Consider the following 19380-nt stretch of genomic DNA (forward strand, 5'->3'; position numbering starts at 1 on the left):
AGAGAAGTCATGTCACAAAATTATATGTTCGTTTTCAAACAGATAATTTCAAAGAGCCTTAGGGGCCAGTAGATATACAAAGTGAAAAAGAAGGGTTCAAGGGGGGCACTGGCAAAACAGAAAAGCTCTATCCATTGCACATGTGCTTCCTTTGCAATGGTTGAGTTTAAACTGCTATTCCAAGTTGAACTAACAATAGAAGAGTATTCAGGAGAGGGAAAAAAAGTAGCCAAAGAACAAGTAACATCAAATTACCCTGATTGTTTAGTATGCATGCAAGAGCTCTTAGCTGTCTCAAGAAGAAAAATGTTAAGCTTTTCACATTGATTAAACAGTTAAATTGTCTCCGTACAATGATAATAGGAAGTGACAAATGAGATGTTCAATTTTTTCAAAAAGATGCATCTAAAATGCAGAATAGTTAGTTCAACTTCAGTATTTTGAAACTGCAGAACTTGTATTTCTATTAATAAGTATGACAAAATATTGAATGATAAACATGACTGTCATATAAACATAGACTCTTTTAGATTGGAAAAGACCCTGAAGATCAACTCTAACCCTTAATCCAGAACTGTCAAGTCCAACCATGTCCCTAAATGACACATTCACACATCTTCACAATACCACCAGGGTGGTTACTTAACCACTTCCCTGGACAGCCTGTTCCCATGCTAGACAACCTTTTCAGTAAAGAATTTTTTCTTAATACTCAATTTAAACCACCCCCAGAGCAACTAAAGACCATTTCCTCTTGTGCTATCTCTTGTAACTTGGGATAAAAGACTGACCCCCACCTGGCTACAACTTCCTTCTCTTAGAGAGTTGTAGAGAGTGATAAAGCCCCCCTCAGCCTCCTTTTCCCCAGGGTAAAAATCCCCAGCTGTCTCAGCCACTCCTCATATGACTGACTCTCCAGACCCTTCCCCAGCTCCATTGCCCTTCTCTGGACACATTCCAGCCCCTCAGTGTCTTTCTTGTCCTGAGGGGCCCAGAACTGAACACAGGATTTGAGGTTTGGCCTCACCAGTGCCCAGTACAGGGGGACAATCACTGCCTTGGTCCTGCTGGCCACACTATTGCTGATCCAGGCCAGGATGCCATTGGCCTTGTTGGCCACCTGGGCACAGCTGGCTCATGTTCAGCTGCTGTCAAATGGCACCCCAGGTCCTTTTCCTTGAGGCAGCTTTCCAGCCACTCTGTACCCAGCCTGTAGCTTTGCAGGTGGTTGTTTTGATTTGCTTCCTTGGGAGACAGTGTCCAAGGCTTTGCTAAAGTCCAGGTACACAACATCCACAGCCATTCCCCATTCACTCAGCTGGTCACCTAGTCAGAGAAAGAGGTCAGGTCAGTACAAGCAGGATCTGCCTTTCATAAACCTGAGCTGGCTGGGCCTGATCACCCAGTTGTCCTCAGTGTGCTGTGTCATGGCACTCAGGAGGATCTGCTCCATAACCTTCCTGGCACTGAGGTCAGGCTGACTGTCCTGTAATGCCCCAGATCCTCCTTCTGGCCCTTCCTGTGAAAGGCCAGCACATTTATCAACCTCCATTTGTCTGGGACCTCCCTGGAGAGCCAGAACTGCTGATAAATGATTGAAAGTGGTTTGGTGAGTTCTTCCACCAACTCCTGCTGTACCCTCAGGTGGATTCCATCCAGCCCCATGGACTTGTGTGTGTCTAAGTGGTGCAGCAGGTTGGTGACCATTTTCCCTTGGATTATGGGGGCTTCATTCTTCCCATGTGCCTGACTTGCAGCTCTTTGATCTGGGTACCCTGAGAACAACTGTTATACCCTGAGAGCAGCTATTAACAGCTAAGACAAAGAAGGCATTGAGTACCTCAGCCTTTTCCTCATCAATTGTCACAATCTTCACTCTTGCATCCAGTAAAGGATGGAGATTCTCTTTATCTACTTCTTATTGCTAAAGTATTTATAGAAACATTTTATTGTCTTTTACAGCAGTAGTTAGAATGCTTTGACAAAGAATTCTTTAAAAGAGTTGATATGTCAATGTATTATAATGGTTAGACTAGTACCTGTCACAGAATTCTGAAAACTTATAACATTTCTCAGGGTAGGACCTAAAAAAATTAATACACGAGTAGGGAGGGAATACTCTTTATAAGCAAGGAGTTCAGGCATGCATTATTCAGAGATCCAGAGAGGAGGTGTGACTAATAAATTGTGACCTGACATATTTTGCTGGTGTCTTCACCTTGTTCATTGGGAAGATCTCACATTACACAGCGGCTGATAAAATGTCAGAGGAGAATCACTGCCACTAAATACAAGGCAAAGAACATAAGGAAAAAGCCCTTGGTTTGTATTTGGCATGATGGTCTCAAATTAGTCACTGTCACTCGGGACAGAGACTTTGCAGTGATGCTGGACAGGCCACTGAATATGTGATTTCTGTGCTCAGTGACAATGAAAAATAAAACCAAACAGTGGGAGACATGAAGAAAGGAAGAGAGAGAAAGGAAATCTCTGTGTGCCCCTGTTCCATGATATCTACACAGTGTATGCTTGATATTGAACCACGTGAATCTTAAGTCTCAGCTGAGGGTGCCCATTTTATGTGGCTCTTAGGATGAGTTATGTGTATATATATATACACTATGTATGTATTCTGCTGTGTATCTATAGGCTCTACTCGCAGCCAAAGCCTAAGTATTTGTTTCCTTTTGCTGTGCCCAAGGGTGTCCAAGACGTTTTAGGGCATTTTTATTTCCACAGTTAACAGCAAAATTTCTATCAACTCAGTGGTTCAGTAGGAAATAACTGAAAATCTAAGCCAATTCGTATGACTCAGCAGTTTAGGAGCATTCCTTATTAAAAAGAAAAAAAAGAAATGTGGTAAAGGGTCTTTTTATCTTTGAATGATTGAAGAAGGTGAATTTTCATTTGCCTTCATGTTTGCAGTTTTGGTCTTTTTACAAGTGCTGATTATACTTCTTTAAATCACATTAATGCCTTGTTATTTGCCAGTGAACCTTCATAAAAGTTCTAACCAGATCTATTTTATGTCTTATTTAATGATTCTGGGTGTTGTTCCTTTATTTCTCTATCAAATGTCTGTGTCTTTTTTTTAAATGGGACTATTTCATTCCTAGTCTGTTTTTCCCATCAGACTCATAGCAAACTTGAATAAAATTTATTTTTTAAAGTGAATTAGCTCTCAATATATCAGTTCTAAAGTGTTTTTCATTGACATCTATTACCTTAGATTATATGATAAATCTGGTTTTAGTTCATGCAAAAAGGCAAATCAGAATAGAACTACGAGTGGCAAAATAATGACATCCTCATTCCTCTACAACTGATGCAGAAGACTTTTCCATCCTGACTTGAAAATTGAGTACATGATCTAAACTTTCTTGTAAACAATTTTTTTTCTTTCCAGTCAGACTTTTCTACAATTGCCTTCAAATAATGTCCAATGTCCCCTATTTGTATTATCTTCACATAAAATAAATTACCTTTCTCTACCAAGAAAAATTTCAATACATTGAATTCTCCCCAAGTTGTGATAAAAATTTAAATTCTTAGCAAATTGCATGAAAATTGTTTAGAATTTTCTTTCCCATTTTATTGTGAAACGGTAGAAAAATTGATCACTTCGTAGTATCTTATAAAAATTAGCATGGAGCATTTTCATAATTTCTCTTTCAAAATGTTGACAAAGTCAAATATTCATGAAAATGTTAAGGTTTCTCTCACTCTGCTTTCTTACATGGAAACTTCTCTCAGACAACTTCCAAGAAGTCTTTCTGAGAAAAGATTTTTAAGTGGAACATTAAGGGCTACAGGAAGAATCTGGGTACTTGTGCAATCTAGGAAAGTTTCTCAGGTGTGGAAAAAAGTTGAGCATTTGTGATGTAGGTTGTAAGTAATGAAACACTGAAGCTGTAGCTTGGGTATAACCCTACCACCATCAAAGGTAAGTAGGGACCTCCAGCTCAAAGGATTTAGGGATTTCTTAGCTTTAGCTCGCCACTGAATGCCTATGGAGCAGTAGAAAAAATAAAATTTTTAGCACGAAACTGTGAAGGGAAATATGTTTAGAACATGCTGGTAAAACTTTCCTCCTTTGTAGACAGTGAATTGTCTTAGACTTGGCTTTCAGGATTCTGTTTCTGGTGAGGTCACTCTATTCACTGTGCTTCAGAAATTACTTCAGGAAGGATCCCAATAGTTCAGAGATTTCCGGAGATCAGGGAATGCGAAATGTCATCTCTGCTGTAATATTTGGGTGTTGGGTTTGGAGTTATACTAATTATGTGTGTGGAGGCGAATTAGAAAAACAAACGTGTTTGTTAAGAGATTAATTCAATCATCATTAGTATGAGAGTCGGAGCATTCACAAAGGCCAGAGACCAGTTCAAACTGGTTTTCATAATCCCCACCCACCTAAGTTCTACCAAAGGCATTAATTTAAAAACATTGCATCATCAAGGAAAAAAATACTCTCACTGGCTGATCAATGAACCTAGGAGCAGAACATTGTCACCTGGAAGCTCTTGTGACCTGATTAACCTTTTTGCTCTCTACAGCTGAGCCCCATTGTTGCTGACCCCAGCCCTAGGAGTGCCATAATGCTCTGCTGAGTTATTCATGAAAACCCCTGGGTATTATGTGAAAACTAGTCTGGGCTTTCCCTGGTCAACAAAGGTTGAGTTTCATTGCAGGGTCTTGCTGTGACTCCTTTGGCAATGCCTTCCTCTGTAACTCTTCAACAGGCTTTATTTACTCTCCAAGCTAATGGAGGGAGCAGGGATAAAGGAATGGTGTGCCAAGGTGAGAGCAGTCTGCAAGTGAGTGTGTGTGTGTGTGTGATGTGGAGACAGGCAGGAAAAGAATGCCAGAGGAGATATCAGTATGTAGGCGACAACACTAGACAGGGCATTGTCAAGTTCGGATTGAAGAAGTTTTATCGAAGTTCTAACAGTTTTGCTGTTAAAAGTAACAGATTTGAGATGCTTGTGTAATGGTTGATTACACAGAAAAATGGTTTTGTTTAACTTGTCTGCATTTTGATCTAGAGTAGGATTTTTAAAAGCTATGTGGTGTTGGTCTAAATCTTCTCCCAACCTGATTAAAAGCAGTGGCCACAGCAAAATTTATTCTACTCTACATCCATTAAAAATAAAATTGAAACCGACCTCCCTTCTGCACATGTTCCCTGGTGGATTCCTTTATAGGTACCTTCCTTTTCAACAGAACTGCTCTGTGTGAGTAGGGAGACTGACAAGGTGTAATAAACAAGGTAAATTGACTCTGTGGCTTCCAAGACCACTTTCTGGGTCCTTTCTTTGAGCATTAGCCAAAATCTATATTGTGTGCTTGGGCAGCTGAGTTTCTGAGTCACAGAATAATGTCATTACTGTTTACTTCAATCCACTTTGATCAACCTGACTTGATCAGCTGCATGATTAAAGGTAGACATTTGATTTAGTATCATTCAGTGGTACACAGGAGGTAAAGAAAGCAGTTCAGGTGAGATGGTCCCAGATAGCAGGGTCAGTGGACCAAATGGGAAGGTGAAGAAGAACTTTTTAATGAAGGCTTTCAGAATAATGTTAGTTGCTTAAGTCTTGAATTACTCATTGGGATGGTTCTTGTTAACTATATTTTCATGTTGTATGGACACACATTTATTAAAATTTTAAGTACTATATTGCTGTTGGAAACCCATAATTAATTGATTAATTCCTTTCTTTCTTTAACGCAAGAACATTATTAGGAAAGAAGGACAGACCAGTAGTTACAAAGCATTGGGTTGGGACTTGGGAGTTTCTGCTTCCCTTCCCAGCTCAGTCACAGGTTCATATTGCAGACTTAGCCTCTTGGCTGCTTGTAGCTCCCCACTAAGGCTGACCATCCTTCCTCTCTTAGCTTACGTAGTCAGAGCAGGAGTCAGGGGCTCACCATAAGTAAATAATATGATTTTAAAAGCATAGCACTGAATGGGCAATAGATGAAGATGTTCAGGTGAAACAATGAAACAGTTCCTGCTGGGATGATACTTGGGTCAAACTGAAAGACAAAAAATATTTCAGTGAGCACAATAGTCTTATCCTGCTCTATTTTCCTGTACCAAATTTGTTAGCTGTAACTGCTGGCAACAGATATTTGCATTTTCTATATATGAAAGAAAAATGTCTGGGAAAAGGATTGGCTTCTTCAGTGTCCTGTGGTGCATACAGATTATTAATACTTTAAATACCTGGGTGTGCTTAATCACCTGTCCCCATGCTGTAATGTACCTAGGTGACTACTGCACCTTGAATCCAAGTGCTAAGCATACCAGGAAAGAAGACACTTTCTGTAAAGTCCAGAGGACTTTTTATGGAAGTTGCAATTGAGGAAACTTTCAAATTTCACTTTGAAGATGTATAAAGCTGCATCCTGTAGACTACAGATTTTCAAATTGCGTATCACTGTTACCAAGGAAGGTGCCATGGAATAAAGCTAATAAAAAATGATCCTGTCTTCATTTAACTCCATAAGGATCTAAAGCAATGTGCAAGACTTTTGAAAGTATTTTTTTATTTTCACACCATCTAATCTAAGTGAGGAAGTTAGATGTGTCATTTTTATCTTACAGATGAAAAAACTGAAGCCTATTAGTGTTAGTGATGTTCTCAAGGTCAAAACTGAACTGCTCAACAGAGATAGCCATCTGTTCAGAATTTTCAGTGCAGTGGTTCTCTCATCAGGTGGTTCATTCCAACCTAAAACCATTTCAGTACCGTGAGCAGTACTTGGCCAATGGAAGATATTATTGGAGATCTTTATGGTCAATAAGATTATTTTGTCATCTATTTTGGAGGTTAGAAGGAAAAGAAAGCAGAATGCTTTCACAATACCCCAGATGGAAATAATCTAGATATTAAAATCTCAGTAAGCTCTTTTGTTACTAATATTAGTATTACAGAAACATTCAGGTCTGAAAAGAAAATCCCTGGTAAAGGTGTTACATGTAGAAATAATGAAAAATCAGCATTCTTTTGGAAAATTCTGGGGCCTAAATGAAGGTCTTTAATGTCAGAGCAAACTGTCTACTCTTCTGCCCCTTTTACAGGAGACTGTGGTTCCTGTCTCATACCTGCCAACCTGCACACACTGAGGCAGCAATAGGGGGTTCAGTTATTCAGTCGTTAGTTATTGGTGCACCATACATGTAACACACCTGCTAAATTTAGTGTATAATTTGCAACTGGAATTGGTTCTCCAGCTGAAAAATTATGATGACTGTTCACTATTGGTCATTGCCATTGGTAATTTTTAAAAAGATTCTCATCCCTGTTCTCTATTTAGTTCATACGAGTGGTGGTAATGCAAATAAAAAAAAAAGTTCTGTGAGCAGAACTTCCCTCTCCTTGTGCATGTTTTCTTCACTATATATAGGCTATATTTAATCCTAATTTCACAGTCCCTTTCTAAAATATTGAATTTTGTCTTTCTGACAGGATAGTGGAGGAGATTCTCCAAGAAGTATTGAAAGTATGGCATGACCACTGTGAGCAGATTGTGCCTTTATTCTCCATTATATACCTCACCCAGACTAGAAAAAGCATAGTTTACCAGATAGGCATACATCTCCAATCTTAACAATTTTCCCTGAGCTCTGCCTGATCCTTCCTGAAGTCTATTACATAACTCAAGACCGTCAGCAAGGGAATGGAGGGGCAAGCAATGTCCATTTCCTTCCTAATTCCATGCTCTATTTCCTTGACATTGCTGCTATGTCAATATACTTTTGTCAACATACTTTATATTCTTTACACTAAGAAATCCTTATATAAGTTATGACATAGCAGTTTTATAGGGATAATTTTATTTTTTTATATTTGAAGTTACTCGCATGTCTGTGATGCATAATCCCAGAAGAGCTTAATTGTTGCTAAATAGACACAAAAACTCTAATTTTCTTACCTAAGGCGCAGAACCATAACAAGAACACTGGACAAGTTGAGTTGTTCTGTTGTCATTGAATATACCAGTTATTGGTTAATTAAGAACTCTTTAAACCTGCTTTGGAATGTTCTATTCCAAACAAAACAGTCAGGAAGACGTTAGCAAGATGTTAGCAACTGCACAAAACGAATATATGACTCTATTTCTTCTAAAGATGTCCAAATGTGAGCTGGGGTGTGGTATAGAAACTGACCTACATGAACTATACAGCAGTAACATGGACTTGGGCAATGTAGACTTTGTCATGGTTTTAATTATCGGAAGGAATAAAACGCTTGTTTTGTTATTTCCATATTCTGTACTTTTATTCCTATAAAAAGTAAATAGTAGAGTGAAAGATCTAGTTCAGGAGATAAATGGTGAGTGAAGCTGGTTAACATGGTTTCATGACTTAGTTTTAGAGTTGAAACTGTGGTCAGTGGAGAGGTGGGACTGTAATAGCTCGTGGCAGTGCGTGGTACACCTGGCATGTGTGCGTCCGTCTGCTCATCATTTTAGTTTCAAGGTGCTGTAGCACGTTATTGCTGCTGCTACAATGAAATGGTAAGGAAATGCCTTGTTAAAGTTTTGCTTAACATTATTAAAAACAAAACAGTAATTACAAGGCATCACAAATGAAAGAGAAAACAAGAGGCTTATAACCATTTTGTAACGCAGTTCGTCCTTGACCACCATGACCTGTTATTCACCTGGGCTTTGATGAGTAAAATAATCTCTGTGTTTGTGACCTTTACAGCCAGAGTTATAAGGAACAAGTAAAAAAGGAAACGGGGGAGGGTGGAGAGGAGAAGAAATACAGAGGAAAGCAAAGGAGTGTCCAGACAAAGTTTATCTATGTTCTGTCTCCATGTTTATCACTGTTTGTAACAACAAAATTACACGTGAGTAAACAAGTACAAAGAAAAGAGTCATCACAAATGGGGAAACATATTTCATATCACCACTCAGTGATGGTCTTTGTTGTTAACTGGAAAAATTCAGTCACCTTGATCGGTCAGCACTTTATTCTTATTGAGAAAAGTTAATAGAAACAAGCAGCACTTGTTTTCATTTGAACAATTTAGAAGTGTGTGAGAGGGCAAGGAGAATGAGAAGTGGGTGAGCACATGCAGTATGCCAACGTGTGGGAGTAAACAGCCTGCTGCTTGTATTGCTACCACCTGCCCCAGGCAGTAACTGAGAGAGATGCACACAGAACTGAGATAGATGAAGGGACCACATCAGCCAGGGTGGGAAACCCATCACGGAAACATGTCTGTCACATACCCTCTCTTTGGTATGCAGCTACAGAGTGAGAAGGTGCAGGCAAATACTTTGTCATCCATATACAGGCTGAGGATCATGCAGAAGATTTGGCTCTGGATAGATTTTGGAAGAGCACCGAGCTGATGTGGTACGTGGCTGTCAGCTCCATGTGTGCTTCATCACGGCACAGAAAGTCTGACTTCTGGCACTGAGAGTTAGCATCTGTTTCCAGTGGTTCCAGGCACAACCACCTGGTTTCCAGTAGGGTCCTAATCACACAGCATTTGGGTTTAAGGTCCTCCACATGGTCCGAGGCAACAGAGAGGATGTCACAGCTGCTATTCAGATGGCTGAAGACTGTCAGCTTCTTTGGCTGAATAACTGAGATGATCCTTGCGAACCCTGTTTCATCAATATTTGCTTTGTTTCCTCCTTTTTTTTTGATTGGCTCTAATTTTTATCAGGCCTGTGTAATGTTTAACAGCTGTAATGAAGCAGAAGATGATGTAGCAGTATAAGTAACAGTGTGAGGAACAGCATGGTCAGCTGAATGCAACTGGGCTTCTGATTTTGTAAGTACTTCACATGCATTTTTCTTCAAGACTATGCTTTCTGTGGTCAGTAGAATTTTAATATTAGGTTAATTTCATTTGTCTGCTTGAGATTTGGTTCTGTGTGGATGTTGCAATGAAATATTAACCAAGCAGCTGTGCAAGGGACCAGTGGGACCTGCTGTTCTAGGGGAATATGCTTAGCCTGAAATCAAACTAAAAAACCCTTTGAAGTCATGGGGACTTATTAAGTAGTTGTTAAAACAGAATACTGATGTAATCACCTTTCAGGTTGGAAACAGCCTTCACAGTGACTCAAAATTAATATAATCCCACTAGTGACTGAACAACTAGATCCAATTTATAAACTCTTCTAGTGACTTAATTTATAAAGCAACAATTGAATTGCTAAAGCCAGGCTCTCTAATTAGGACTGAGGTGAGAATAGGGGGTGGGTCACAATTTAAATTTAATTGCCCCTTTTATTCCTATAGACAAACTAATATGTGGTCTGGAAGAGAATTATTTTCTGAATTTCCAATTTGCGTAAAAAGTACTGCCAGATTTAATAAAGCCTTTCCGATTTCTTCAGCTTTGAAATGTTAACAAAAATATTTGTGCCTGAAATTTTCTAATCTCAAAATGTTGAAATTAACATGATTTTTGTCTCCAAAGAGGAAAATACTTGAGGAAAACTAGCTGACAATATTCACTGTTTTCCAGATTTTGATAGAAGTACTTCTTTTAGATTTCTGTAGAGAGCTGTGATACCTGGAGAAGTTTTTTACCTGATCCGTTATAGCAGAAGTTAAAAACAGAGCCATGCCTAATATAGGTTTGCTGCAAAAAAAAAAAACCCTCAAAAAAACCCAAACCAAACCCTACTCTTTGCTACAGAAATTCTTTAAAATTTAGGCAAAGCTCTGTATCAACACAGGAAGAAATAATGGACAGGGAAAAAATTATCTTTCTCACTTAAATGTGCAATCTTTCAAATAACAAAAGAAAAACAGACTATGACATGTTAAACATCAAGTAGTTTTGAAACACCTTTTGTACTATATTATTTCTTCTCTTTTTCTGAAGTACATAAGGGTTGTTTGCAGGTTGTGCTTTTATTTTTTTTTGTCTTTTTTCAAAATTTTATTTTTGGCTGTGAATAAGAGGCAGAATTCTGCAAAAAAAAGATGCAAGTAGTTGAATCATATTGCCATCTTGGGCTATACTCCACCTTTTGGTTAAGGAAATTGAAATTTAGTGTTACTTACCACTTGTTACTGTGGGTCACTGCAACGGGCCCTGGCTGATCTCAGGCAGACTCAGCATACTCAGATCCTAGCAAATATGGGAACACAGAGCTATGTTTGCTATGAAAACAAGAAAGACCATCAATACAAAAATAAAACAACTGGTTAATCACCAAGCATCCTTCAACTTGGGCTGCCCTCAGAAAGTCTAAATCTTTAGAAAGTATATACAGTTCATCTTTCACATCTAGGAATGAATGTAGGACCAAGAGAACTTCACCATGGACATGGGAAAATACAGTCCTGAAAGGATAAAAACAGGCTGTATTGGATGGAAACCAGAAGAGGAGCCATAACAGTAGAAAAGTTCTAGAAACGTTTTCATGCAGAAGGTGTGAGGGCAAAAAGCTTATTTTCATCTGTAGCTTGTTACAGTTCAGAAGAGTGTTTATAGGAGATGAATTCCCAGAACCACAGGGAACTGAATTCAGCAAACCAGAGATTTGTTCCAGCTCCTGTGGAGAGCAGGGGGTTCATGTGAAGTATATAATGTCAGCTTTCAGAGAACAATCATAATAAAGAAACTCGCCATCTCCAAGGCATTTTATCAGTGTCCTTTGATTTCCAAATGGGACCAGTGCTCCACTACTTCTTTGACCCAGTTCCTTTCCACATTCCATGCAGGATAACCCATGGTGAGGGACAAACCACCATTTAAGAAGTTACAAACACTTGTTGCAGCTCCCCCAAAAGGAGGATTCCTTCATTCCAAGCACACACCTCATTATCTGATGCAAACCTGCTGCTTGCCACATGTCATTGTGCCCACCTCTGTGTGCGCTGCTGTCATGGCACAGGATGCTCCAGGCTTTTGCTTTGAATTCTGCCTTGAAGTTCATGTAGATTACTTTCTTCCATCACTTACCAGCTGTGGCCAGCAACTGGCCATGTGAATAAGTAACCATGAAGTAAACAGGGGTGTGAATTTAACAAGCACCAGATAGTCCATGATTGCTGTCTGCCCATGTGCTGCTGCCCTGAGGAAAGTGATGGAATTTACTCCAGTTCCAGTGAGTAGTGAGCTGCCTCACATTTCCTTACATGTATGAAATTGCTTTTGGGCTGGTGCTGTGGAGTATTTGATGTCTTTGAAACCCACACCCTGTCTTACCTCGTGGTAACTTTTTTGTTTAGATGTACCCTATAGCAGACAATGATCATGGGAAGATTTTGTAATTGTTAAAAAAGAAAATTATGGACTGTTAGCTTTATATTTTCATTGCCAATGGAAAAAAGTATTGCCTTTTCAGAGCAGTTACCATGGAATATTACAGTTTTATTATGCCTGACATTTTAATCAATAACTTTGTTGAATTTGTTAAATAAATTTGCCATTGTGCCCATGAGAACTTTAAGCATCCTATGTACATTAGATACTTACAGTTGAACTATGTAACATTTATGCTAACAAACTATTCATTATTTCTTACTGCCAAGCACATCATTACCATCTGCTCATTTAATGACTGTTTGTTTTGTGACAGAATAATTTGAAAAGAAGATGAAGTGTCTCCTGTGCCTGTGTTTACTCCTTGCTGCTCTTTGTGCTGTAACCCACTGCTGCCCTGAAGACATTTGTCATGAAGTCAACAGTACTAATCTGCAAGATGGAACAGAAAATTTGTTAAAATATAGCTGTGACAAGCAAGGCTCTAACTACGCAGATTTTGTATTTAGATTTTACAAGCAGGCTACATCAAAAGGAGCTGATAAAAATGTTTTCTTCTCTCCCATGAGCATCTCCACTGCCTTTGCCATGTTGGCTGTTGGTGCAGAGTCAACGACTCTGTCTCAGATTTTTGAAGGACTGGGCTTTGACAACCTGACTGAGACTCGCATACATGATGTACATGAAAGTTTTCACAAAGTTTTGTCAGTACTGAACTGTGCTGATGTTAATATCACATTAAATATAGGGAATGCCCTTTTTACAGCTACTGGATATGAACCAAAGGAGTCATTTTTACAAAATACCAAACAATTTTATGATGCAGATTTTTTTTCTAGTGATTTTCATAAAACAGAAGAAGCTAAGAAGCAAATCAATAAATATGTTGAGGAGAAAACCAAGGGGAAAATTCCTGAATTAATTGATCATCTTGATCCAAGTACTGTACTGGTTCTTGTTAACTATATTTATTTTAAAGGTAAGATATTTAAGATAATATTTCGATAGATGGTTTTGGTACAAAATAAAAATTTTAGGGAACTTCTGACGATTTTTTTACAAGAGTGAATATTTAGGAAAGAGCTAAACTGTGCAGCACCTTTGAATTAAAGATTAGATCCAGCCAAGAGCCAGTATCTAATTGTTGAGAAACACTGATTTCTTGGTTTTGACACAATTTGCTTGAAAGCTATGGACAGGGAAATTCCACTGTAGTGGATGCCTCGTAGACAGGGATCCTCATAGTCTCACTGGTCTGAGGCCATGATTACTAAAGATGTGTCCAAGATCTCTGTGCTGACTGTACATGCCAGTCAGACTTGGTGGACTGACATCCTTGCACAGGGTCTCCAGTTTTATGGCAAATCTGCTCTGCATGAAAACCTGGGACATAGCATCTTGAGGGCCTGTGTCTCTGGAGTATTGCTCAAATGTTAGGACTCTTTAATTGCTGATGATTTCCACACCAGGCAGAGTGCAGTCAGCTTGCATGGGGTATGGCTTAATAGAAAAGGCATAAGAAGGGCTTGTGACTGAATGCTTAAGTGATGGCATTTAAATGGCATAAAAGGCATTACATATGGTTACAGCAGAAGAAGGACTCTCCACTGGTCATCAACCTTTGGTTGTTCTTCAGCAAGACAGGACTTACTCACGCTAATTATGCTGAGCTTATTGCACAGCTAAAATGCTTTATTGTGTCTTATGCTGGAGGTTGAAGTGATTTAGTGAACCTCTTCTCCTATCAATGTACCTCCAGTGTCCTACATTAAAACTGGTCTAATTTAGATGAGCCATTCTTTATGATCTTCACATTTCAGTGCATCACCATCTCTTTTTCTCCATCAGCTGCTTGGGAAAAGGCTTTTGATCCTTGGTGTTCATATGAGGATGACTTTTTTGTGACCCCAAATGCATCTGTTAGAGTCAACGTGATGCTGCGTGATGGTGACTCTAACAGTTACTACGACCAGGATCTCTCCTGTGAGGTGGTAGAGCTGCCTTACCAGGGCACTGCACGAGCTCTGCTTATTCTGCCTGATGATGGAAAGATGAAGCAAGTGGAAGACGCTCTCTCCAAGGAGACTGTTTGTAAATGGGATAGCAAACTTGTGACCAGGTAACTCTCTGTATATAGATTCTATATTTAAGGACACATCACTGTTTTTAAGAGAAATTGCCAATTTCAGATCAACTTCTACTGGACATAATGTCCTGATTTCATAAAGGGAAGTTTTAAGCAATTCCCCAAATGATTCAGAGCAGAGCTTAATGACTAAGAAACTGCAGGCTCTGTGACCTGACAGAAGGGGTCACAGCATTGTAACAGCTGCCTCAAGGTTTGCTTGGCTACCTTTTGACGCCATACCTCTTCTTTCATGGTGTTAACATGATTAATTTCCGTCACCAGGTCTTAGATTTTATCCTCCTTTTCCCTTACTTTAGGCTTTCCACTGCTGGTCTGCTTACTCTCTGTAACTCTCTCGACAAAAAACTACTAGTTGTGTATGTCACATTGTGATGAAAGAGCAGTAGGGAAAAAATTCATTTCTTTCCCTAAAATCAAATAGAGAATGTACATAAAAGGAGGTGGTGCACCTCTCAGGATGCCAAAATTGCTCAAGGAATACAAAGGCTGCCATCAAACAAATTCGCAATCAAAAGAATGCTTTCAAGTGTCGATGAGTTGCGTACTATCCACCCTGCTGGCTGAAACAAGGCTGCAAGGGCTCACTGCTCTTTTGTTTTCTTTGATCAACAGGAGATTAAATCTGCACTTACCAAAGTTTTCTATTAGTGGGTCTTACGATGTTAAAACCCTGTTTGAGGAGATGGGCATTACTGAAGTGTTCTCAGGTAATGCTGATCTGTCTGGAATTAGTGGCAACCACAATCTCCAGGTTTCACAAGTAAGTGAACACAGAGCTGGTGATGGGGTGGTGGTTAGTTGTTTGGATCAGTTGTGTGTGGGATTTTTAAAGACTTTCTTATCCTCTTTATATTACTGAAGTTTAAGTAAAACTCACAATGACATGTAGCAGCTTGCTTAGTAACTGTGCTTTTCTACAAAAAGAATCTGCTGGCTCACTTTTGTATTATTTTGGAATTGTTATTAAAAGGCTGTATATTAGATACATAGAAAAGTTGGACAACATTTTAAATTATTTATTGGTACTGGAATTTAATACCTTACATGAAATTGTGTCAAGTAAACTACAAAAGAGGAGTTCCTTATGATATTTGTGTTAATACCTCATTGCTTAATATTCTCAAAGTTTTCAGGAAATCTCCAGTTTGCAATCTCCAGCAGAATTTGACCATGTCAGTTTAAGCTATGATTTAATGCTAAAGATGCCAAATACTGCCCCTGTATCAGCATTTAAATAACAGTCTTTAATTAACCTTGAAATAAGAGAAAGTGTTGCTAGTAGAAGTCCAAACCATCTGAGAAAAAAAACTAATTTGTGCATGGGGTATTATTATCCCCCTCTTCTCAGCACTCTTGAGAATGCATTTACAGTGCGTCCATGTTTATTTTTGGCCCTTCTTGTTCAGCCTTGGCATAGAAAACACTCCTGTTTCAAACAAATCGCCTGTTGCAGATTTATCATAAAATAAAGTTTCATCTACTGGATTTATTAATCCTTTCTTCTCCTAAATATTTCATAGGAAGAGAATTAATTTTACTCTTGTCTCCTGCCCCATGTATAAACCACAGTGTTTTCACCTACTCCCACAGGCAATTCACAAGGCCTTGCTGGAAGTTGATGAGGCTGGAACTGAAGCTGTAGGAGCCACTGGTGTAATCTCTAACAGAGTTTTCTATCCTTCTGTTACCATCAAATTCAACAGGCCCTTCATTATTTTTATCTCTGACAAACAAACCAGCACCACACTTTTCATGGGGAAAATTGTCAATCCTACTAAGGAGTAATTGCTGGGTTTTTTGGCATACTGATATGTATGTATTTGGCATATATATAAGTTAGAGTGCTTGCACTTGTGGGCTAGTGCTACTCACTAGTCTCTGAGGGATCTTCAGAAGTAAATGAGAAATTTTCTTATCAAATTAATAAGCAAAAAAAGTTGTAAAAATCACCATCAACTGACCCTTTTTACATGTAACATTTTCCCCAGCTGAATAATTGTATTGGGTTTGCATGCCAAGGTTTTGGTTGCAGGGGCCTATAGGGGTGGCTTCTCTAAGAAGCTACCAGAAGCTTCCCCCATACCTGACAGAGCCATTGCCAGCTGGCTCCAAGATGGATCTGCTGCTGACGAAAGCTGAGCCAATCAGAAATGATAGTAAAACCTCTGAGGTAACATATTTAAGGAGGGAATAAAGTTATTTCACATAAGTAATTGACGCCAGAGGAGTGGAGAGTGAGAATAAGTGAGAGAACCAGCCCTGCAGACACCAAGGTCAGTGAAGAAGGAGGGGAGGAGGTGCTCCAGGAACCAGAGCAAAGATCCACCTGCAGCCCATAGTGCAGACCATGGTGAGCAGGCTGTCACTGTGCAGCCCATGGAGGTCCACAGGAGAGATGAGATCCACCTACAGTCCACAGGGGAGGCCCACATGTGAGCAGGTGGAGGCCCAAAAGAAGGTTGTGACCCCATGGGAAGCCCATGCTGGATTAGGCTCCTGGCAGGACCTTGAGACCCATGAAGAGAGGAGCCCACACTGGAGCAGTTTTGCTGGCTGGACTTGTGACCCCATGGGGACCCATGCTGGAGCAGCTGTTCCTGAGGGACTGCACCCTGGGGAAGGGACCCACGCTGGAGAAGTTCATGGAGGACTGTAGTCCATGGGAAGGACTCACATTGGTGAAATTCATGGAGGACAGTCTCCTGTGTGAGGGACCCCATGCTGGAGCAGGGGAAAGACTCTTCTCCCAGAGGAGGAAGCAAGCAGCAGGAGCAACATGTGATGAACTGACCATGACCCCTATTGCCCATCTCCCTGAGCTGGGGCAAAGGTGTTTTTAAGGTTTGTTTTACTTCTCATTATCCTGCTCTGGTTTTGATTGGTAATAAATTCAATTAATTTCTCCAAGTAAGTCTTGTGACAGTAATCAGTTTGTGATATCTCCCTAACTTTATCTCTCATGAACCTTTCATTTTATTTTCTCTGCCTTGTCCAGTTGAGGAAACGAATGATAAAATGACTTTAGTGGACATTTGTCATCCAACTAGGGTCAGACCACCACAACAATTCAACTTATTAATACAGTTTCCATATTTTCCATGAAAGATAACTTCTTCTTAAAGTACGCTGTTATATTTAAAATATTATATCTCTGCTAAGGAGTTTTGTACAGGTGGCTTTCAGTTCTGGGTTTACAGACTGGTAAGAAGTCTTGCAATTCTACTGTATCTTCTCCACTATTCACTTAAGGTGGTCCCTACAGAGTCCTTTCCTCCTTACATCACTCTTTGCTGCCTAGGCTATTGTTTATTCTCAACCAACCTGTTTTTTCTCACATGTTCCAACTCTTTCCCTACGATCTCTTAAGAAATCATTGACCAAAAAATGGAGAATAATTCTCCAAAGAATACACTTATTCAGATGTACTTCTTATTGTAAGTGCTTCTTTGCACTCCACAAGGTCAGCAAAAAACTTTGAGAGACAGTGACATTAGTCATAGCATAAACTGTCATAGAATTGTCTGTGACAAATGTCATCCATGACTAATTGCTGTGTCTGATCAATAAAATACACAATGTAATTTAAATATATCACTTAAGGAACTACCCCAGTCCCTTGCTATCATTTTATAAATCTCTTAAAGTCAACAAAAACCTTCAATCAGTCTTATTAACATAACAGAATATCTGTAAAATATGTCTTAAAGGTTGTTAAATGAGTACAACTTTTCTCACATGGAGGTTGCGATTCTTCACCCTCTATGTGCCTATTTGGGTAAAACCTGTTTTCAAGAAATACCTAAACACTTTCTTGTTGTTGTAGGTCTGTAGATCACCCACTCTTACTGCAGTGGAGCACTGGAGCTAAACTCTGTACAAACCATTTATTGCACAGCTGCTGCCTCAAGGAGAGACTGACTTTGACAGCTGCTCTCTCACTGCACTGGTTTGGTGCCATTGCATATTGATCCCGGATACATCTTTTGCAAGTGGAGTGCAGTCCCCATCTCTAGCAAGATGAGGCTTCTGAATGTGCACTACTCATTTCTGCAGTGATCCTGGCAGTGTGTTTTGAGGTCTGCACAGGTAATCAAGTCCCAAATCAACAAATGAGCTCTCCACCCCTGACATTTCTCTGGCATTCTGACATGTTGTCCCAAACTTGGCTCACATTACACAGAGGTGCTTTAGAGGTCCATCAGTGCTTGTAGGATGGGTCGGTGTATGGGGAGCTCTGCTTCTGACCCAAGGGGACTTGGAGATTTCTGCCTTGTGTGAATCCCTTTGCTCCAAGTGGCAAAACCTCAGTGGCAGCCCTGAGCTACTGCTTCTCATGGGGCAAGATGCCATCACTCAGTGGACTGGGAGAGACCAGACCTCTGTGCAGAGCAGCAGCTTTTACAGAGCTGAGATCAATGACAACTTGCTGTGGTGTGAGGCAGCCTGCACTGCAGTGCCTTACAAACTCAACCAGAGCTGGGAGCAGTTCCCGTGAGATCCCATCCTGATAAATCTGTGCACCAGGACTGATTAGAAGGTAGGATGGTGAGATTTTAATCAGAGTCGTGAGATTTTTATCAGAGTGTGGTGGTAGAAAAACAGGTTCTTGGCCTGTTGCTGAAGGGAAAGATGTTAGGAAAAATCCCATGGTTGCTAGGACAGGGCAAAAGCTTTGGGAAATAACACATGGAGCAACTTCCTGCCCCATCTACCTCCCAGGCCTTTGGTTTTGAGATGGCAGGATCACAGCTGCATTGGTAGTTTCCATACTGGACTGTGAAGAATGGCTGCTACTAGCAGAAGTATAAAATGCAATACCTCTGCAGGCTGGTTTGGGAGTTATCTACCAAGCTGTGGGGCTGAGTGAGTTCATGCTCCAGACCAGCAGGTTGACCTGAGTTGTGGCACAGTCTGGGGGTAGGAAGAGGGATCCTCCTAAATATCTCTGGAAGGGGAGGATGTGTAGGGGAGAGGAAA

General features: G+C 39.9%; 1 protein-coding gene across 3 annotated transcripts; it reads left to right on the forward strand.

The window, feature by feature from the left end:
- Positions 1 to 9644: 9644 nt before the first annotated feature.
- On the forward strand, positions 9645 to 17310 carry LOC146436000 (alpha-1-antiproteinase-like). 3 transcript variants are annotated; one of them, XM_085061478.1, is made up of 5 exons: positions 9645 to 9800; positions 12571 to 13233; positions 14103 to 14373; positions 15016 to 15163; positions 15994 to 17310. In XM_085061478.1, the coding sequence occupies exons 2-5, from the start codon at positions 12588 to 12590 to the stop codon at positions 16186 to 16188; spliced, it is 1260 nt and encodes a 419-aa protein (XP_084917604.1). In that variant the 5' UTR covers positions 9645 to 9800; positions 12571 to 12587; the 3' UTR covers positions 16189 to 17310. The 3 variants fall into 3 exon arrangements, with proteins under 3 accessions (XP_084917604.1, XP_084917606.1, XP_084917605.1); XM_085061480.1 differs by lacking the exon at positions 9645 to 9800 and adding an exon at positions 11707 to 11721; XM_085061479.1 differs by lacking the exon at positions 9645 to 9800 and adding an exon at positions 11755 to 12096.
- The last annotated feature ends 2070 nt before the right edge of the window (positions 17311 to 19380 follow it).

The sequence above is a fragment of the Lichenostomus cassidix genome, chromosome 5, assembly GCF_008360975.1.
Source record: "Lichenostomus cassidix isolate B80296 chromosome 5, HeHo_3.0, whole genome shotgun sequence".
Lineage (NCBI taxonomy): Eukaryota > Metazoa > Chordata > Aves > Passeriformes > Meliphagidae > Lichenostomus > Lichenostomus cassidix.

What these genes read in the sequence shown, in the direction of transcription:
- LOC146436000 (XM_085061478.1), top strand. Translation starts at nt 12,588, where the DNA reads ATGAAGTGTCTCCTGTGCCTGTGTTTACTCCTTGCTGCTCTTTGTGCT. An exon ending in TAACTATATTTATTTTAAAG is followed by an intron (nt 13,234 to 14,102) that starts GTAAGATATTTA and finishes TTTCTCCATCAG; the next exon opens with CTGCTTGGGAAAAGGCTTTT. An exon ending in ACAATCTCCAGGTTTCACAA is followed by an intron (nt 15,164 to 15,993) that starts GTAAGTGAACAC and finishes CTACTCCCACAG; the next exon opens with GCAATTCACAAGGCCTTGCT.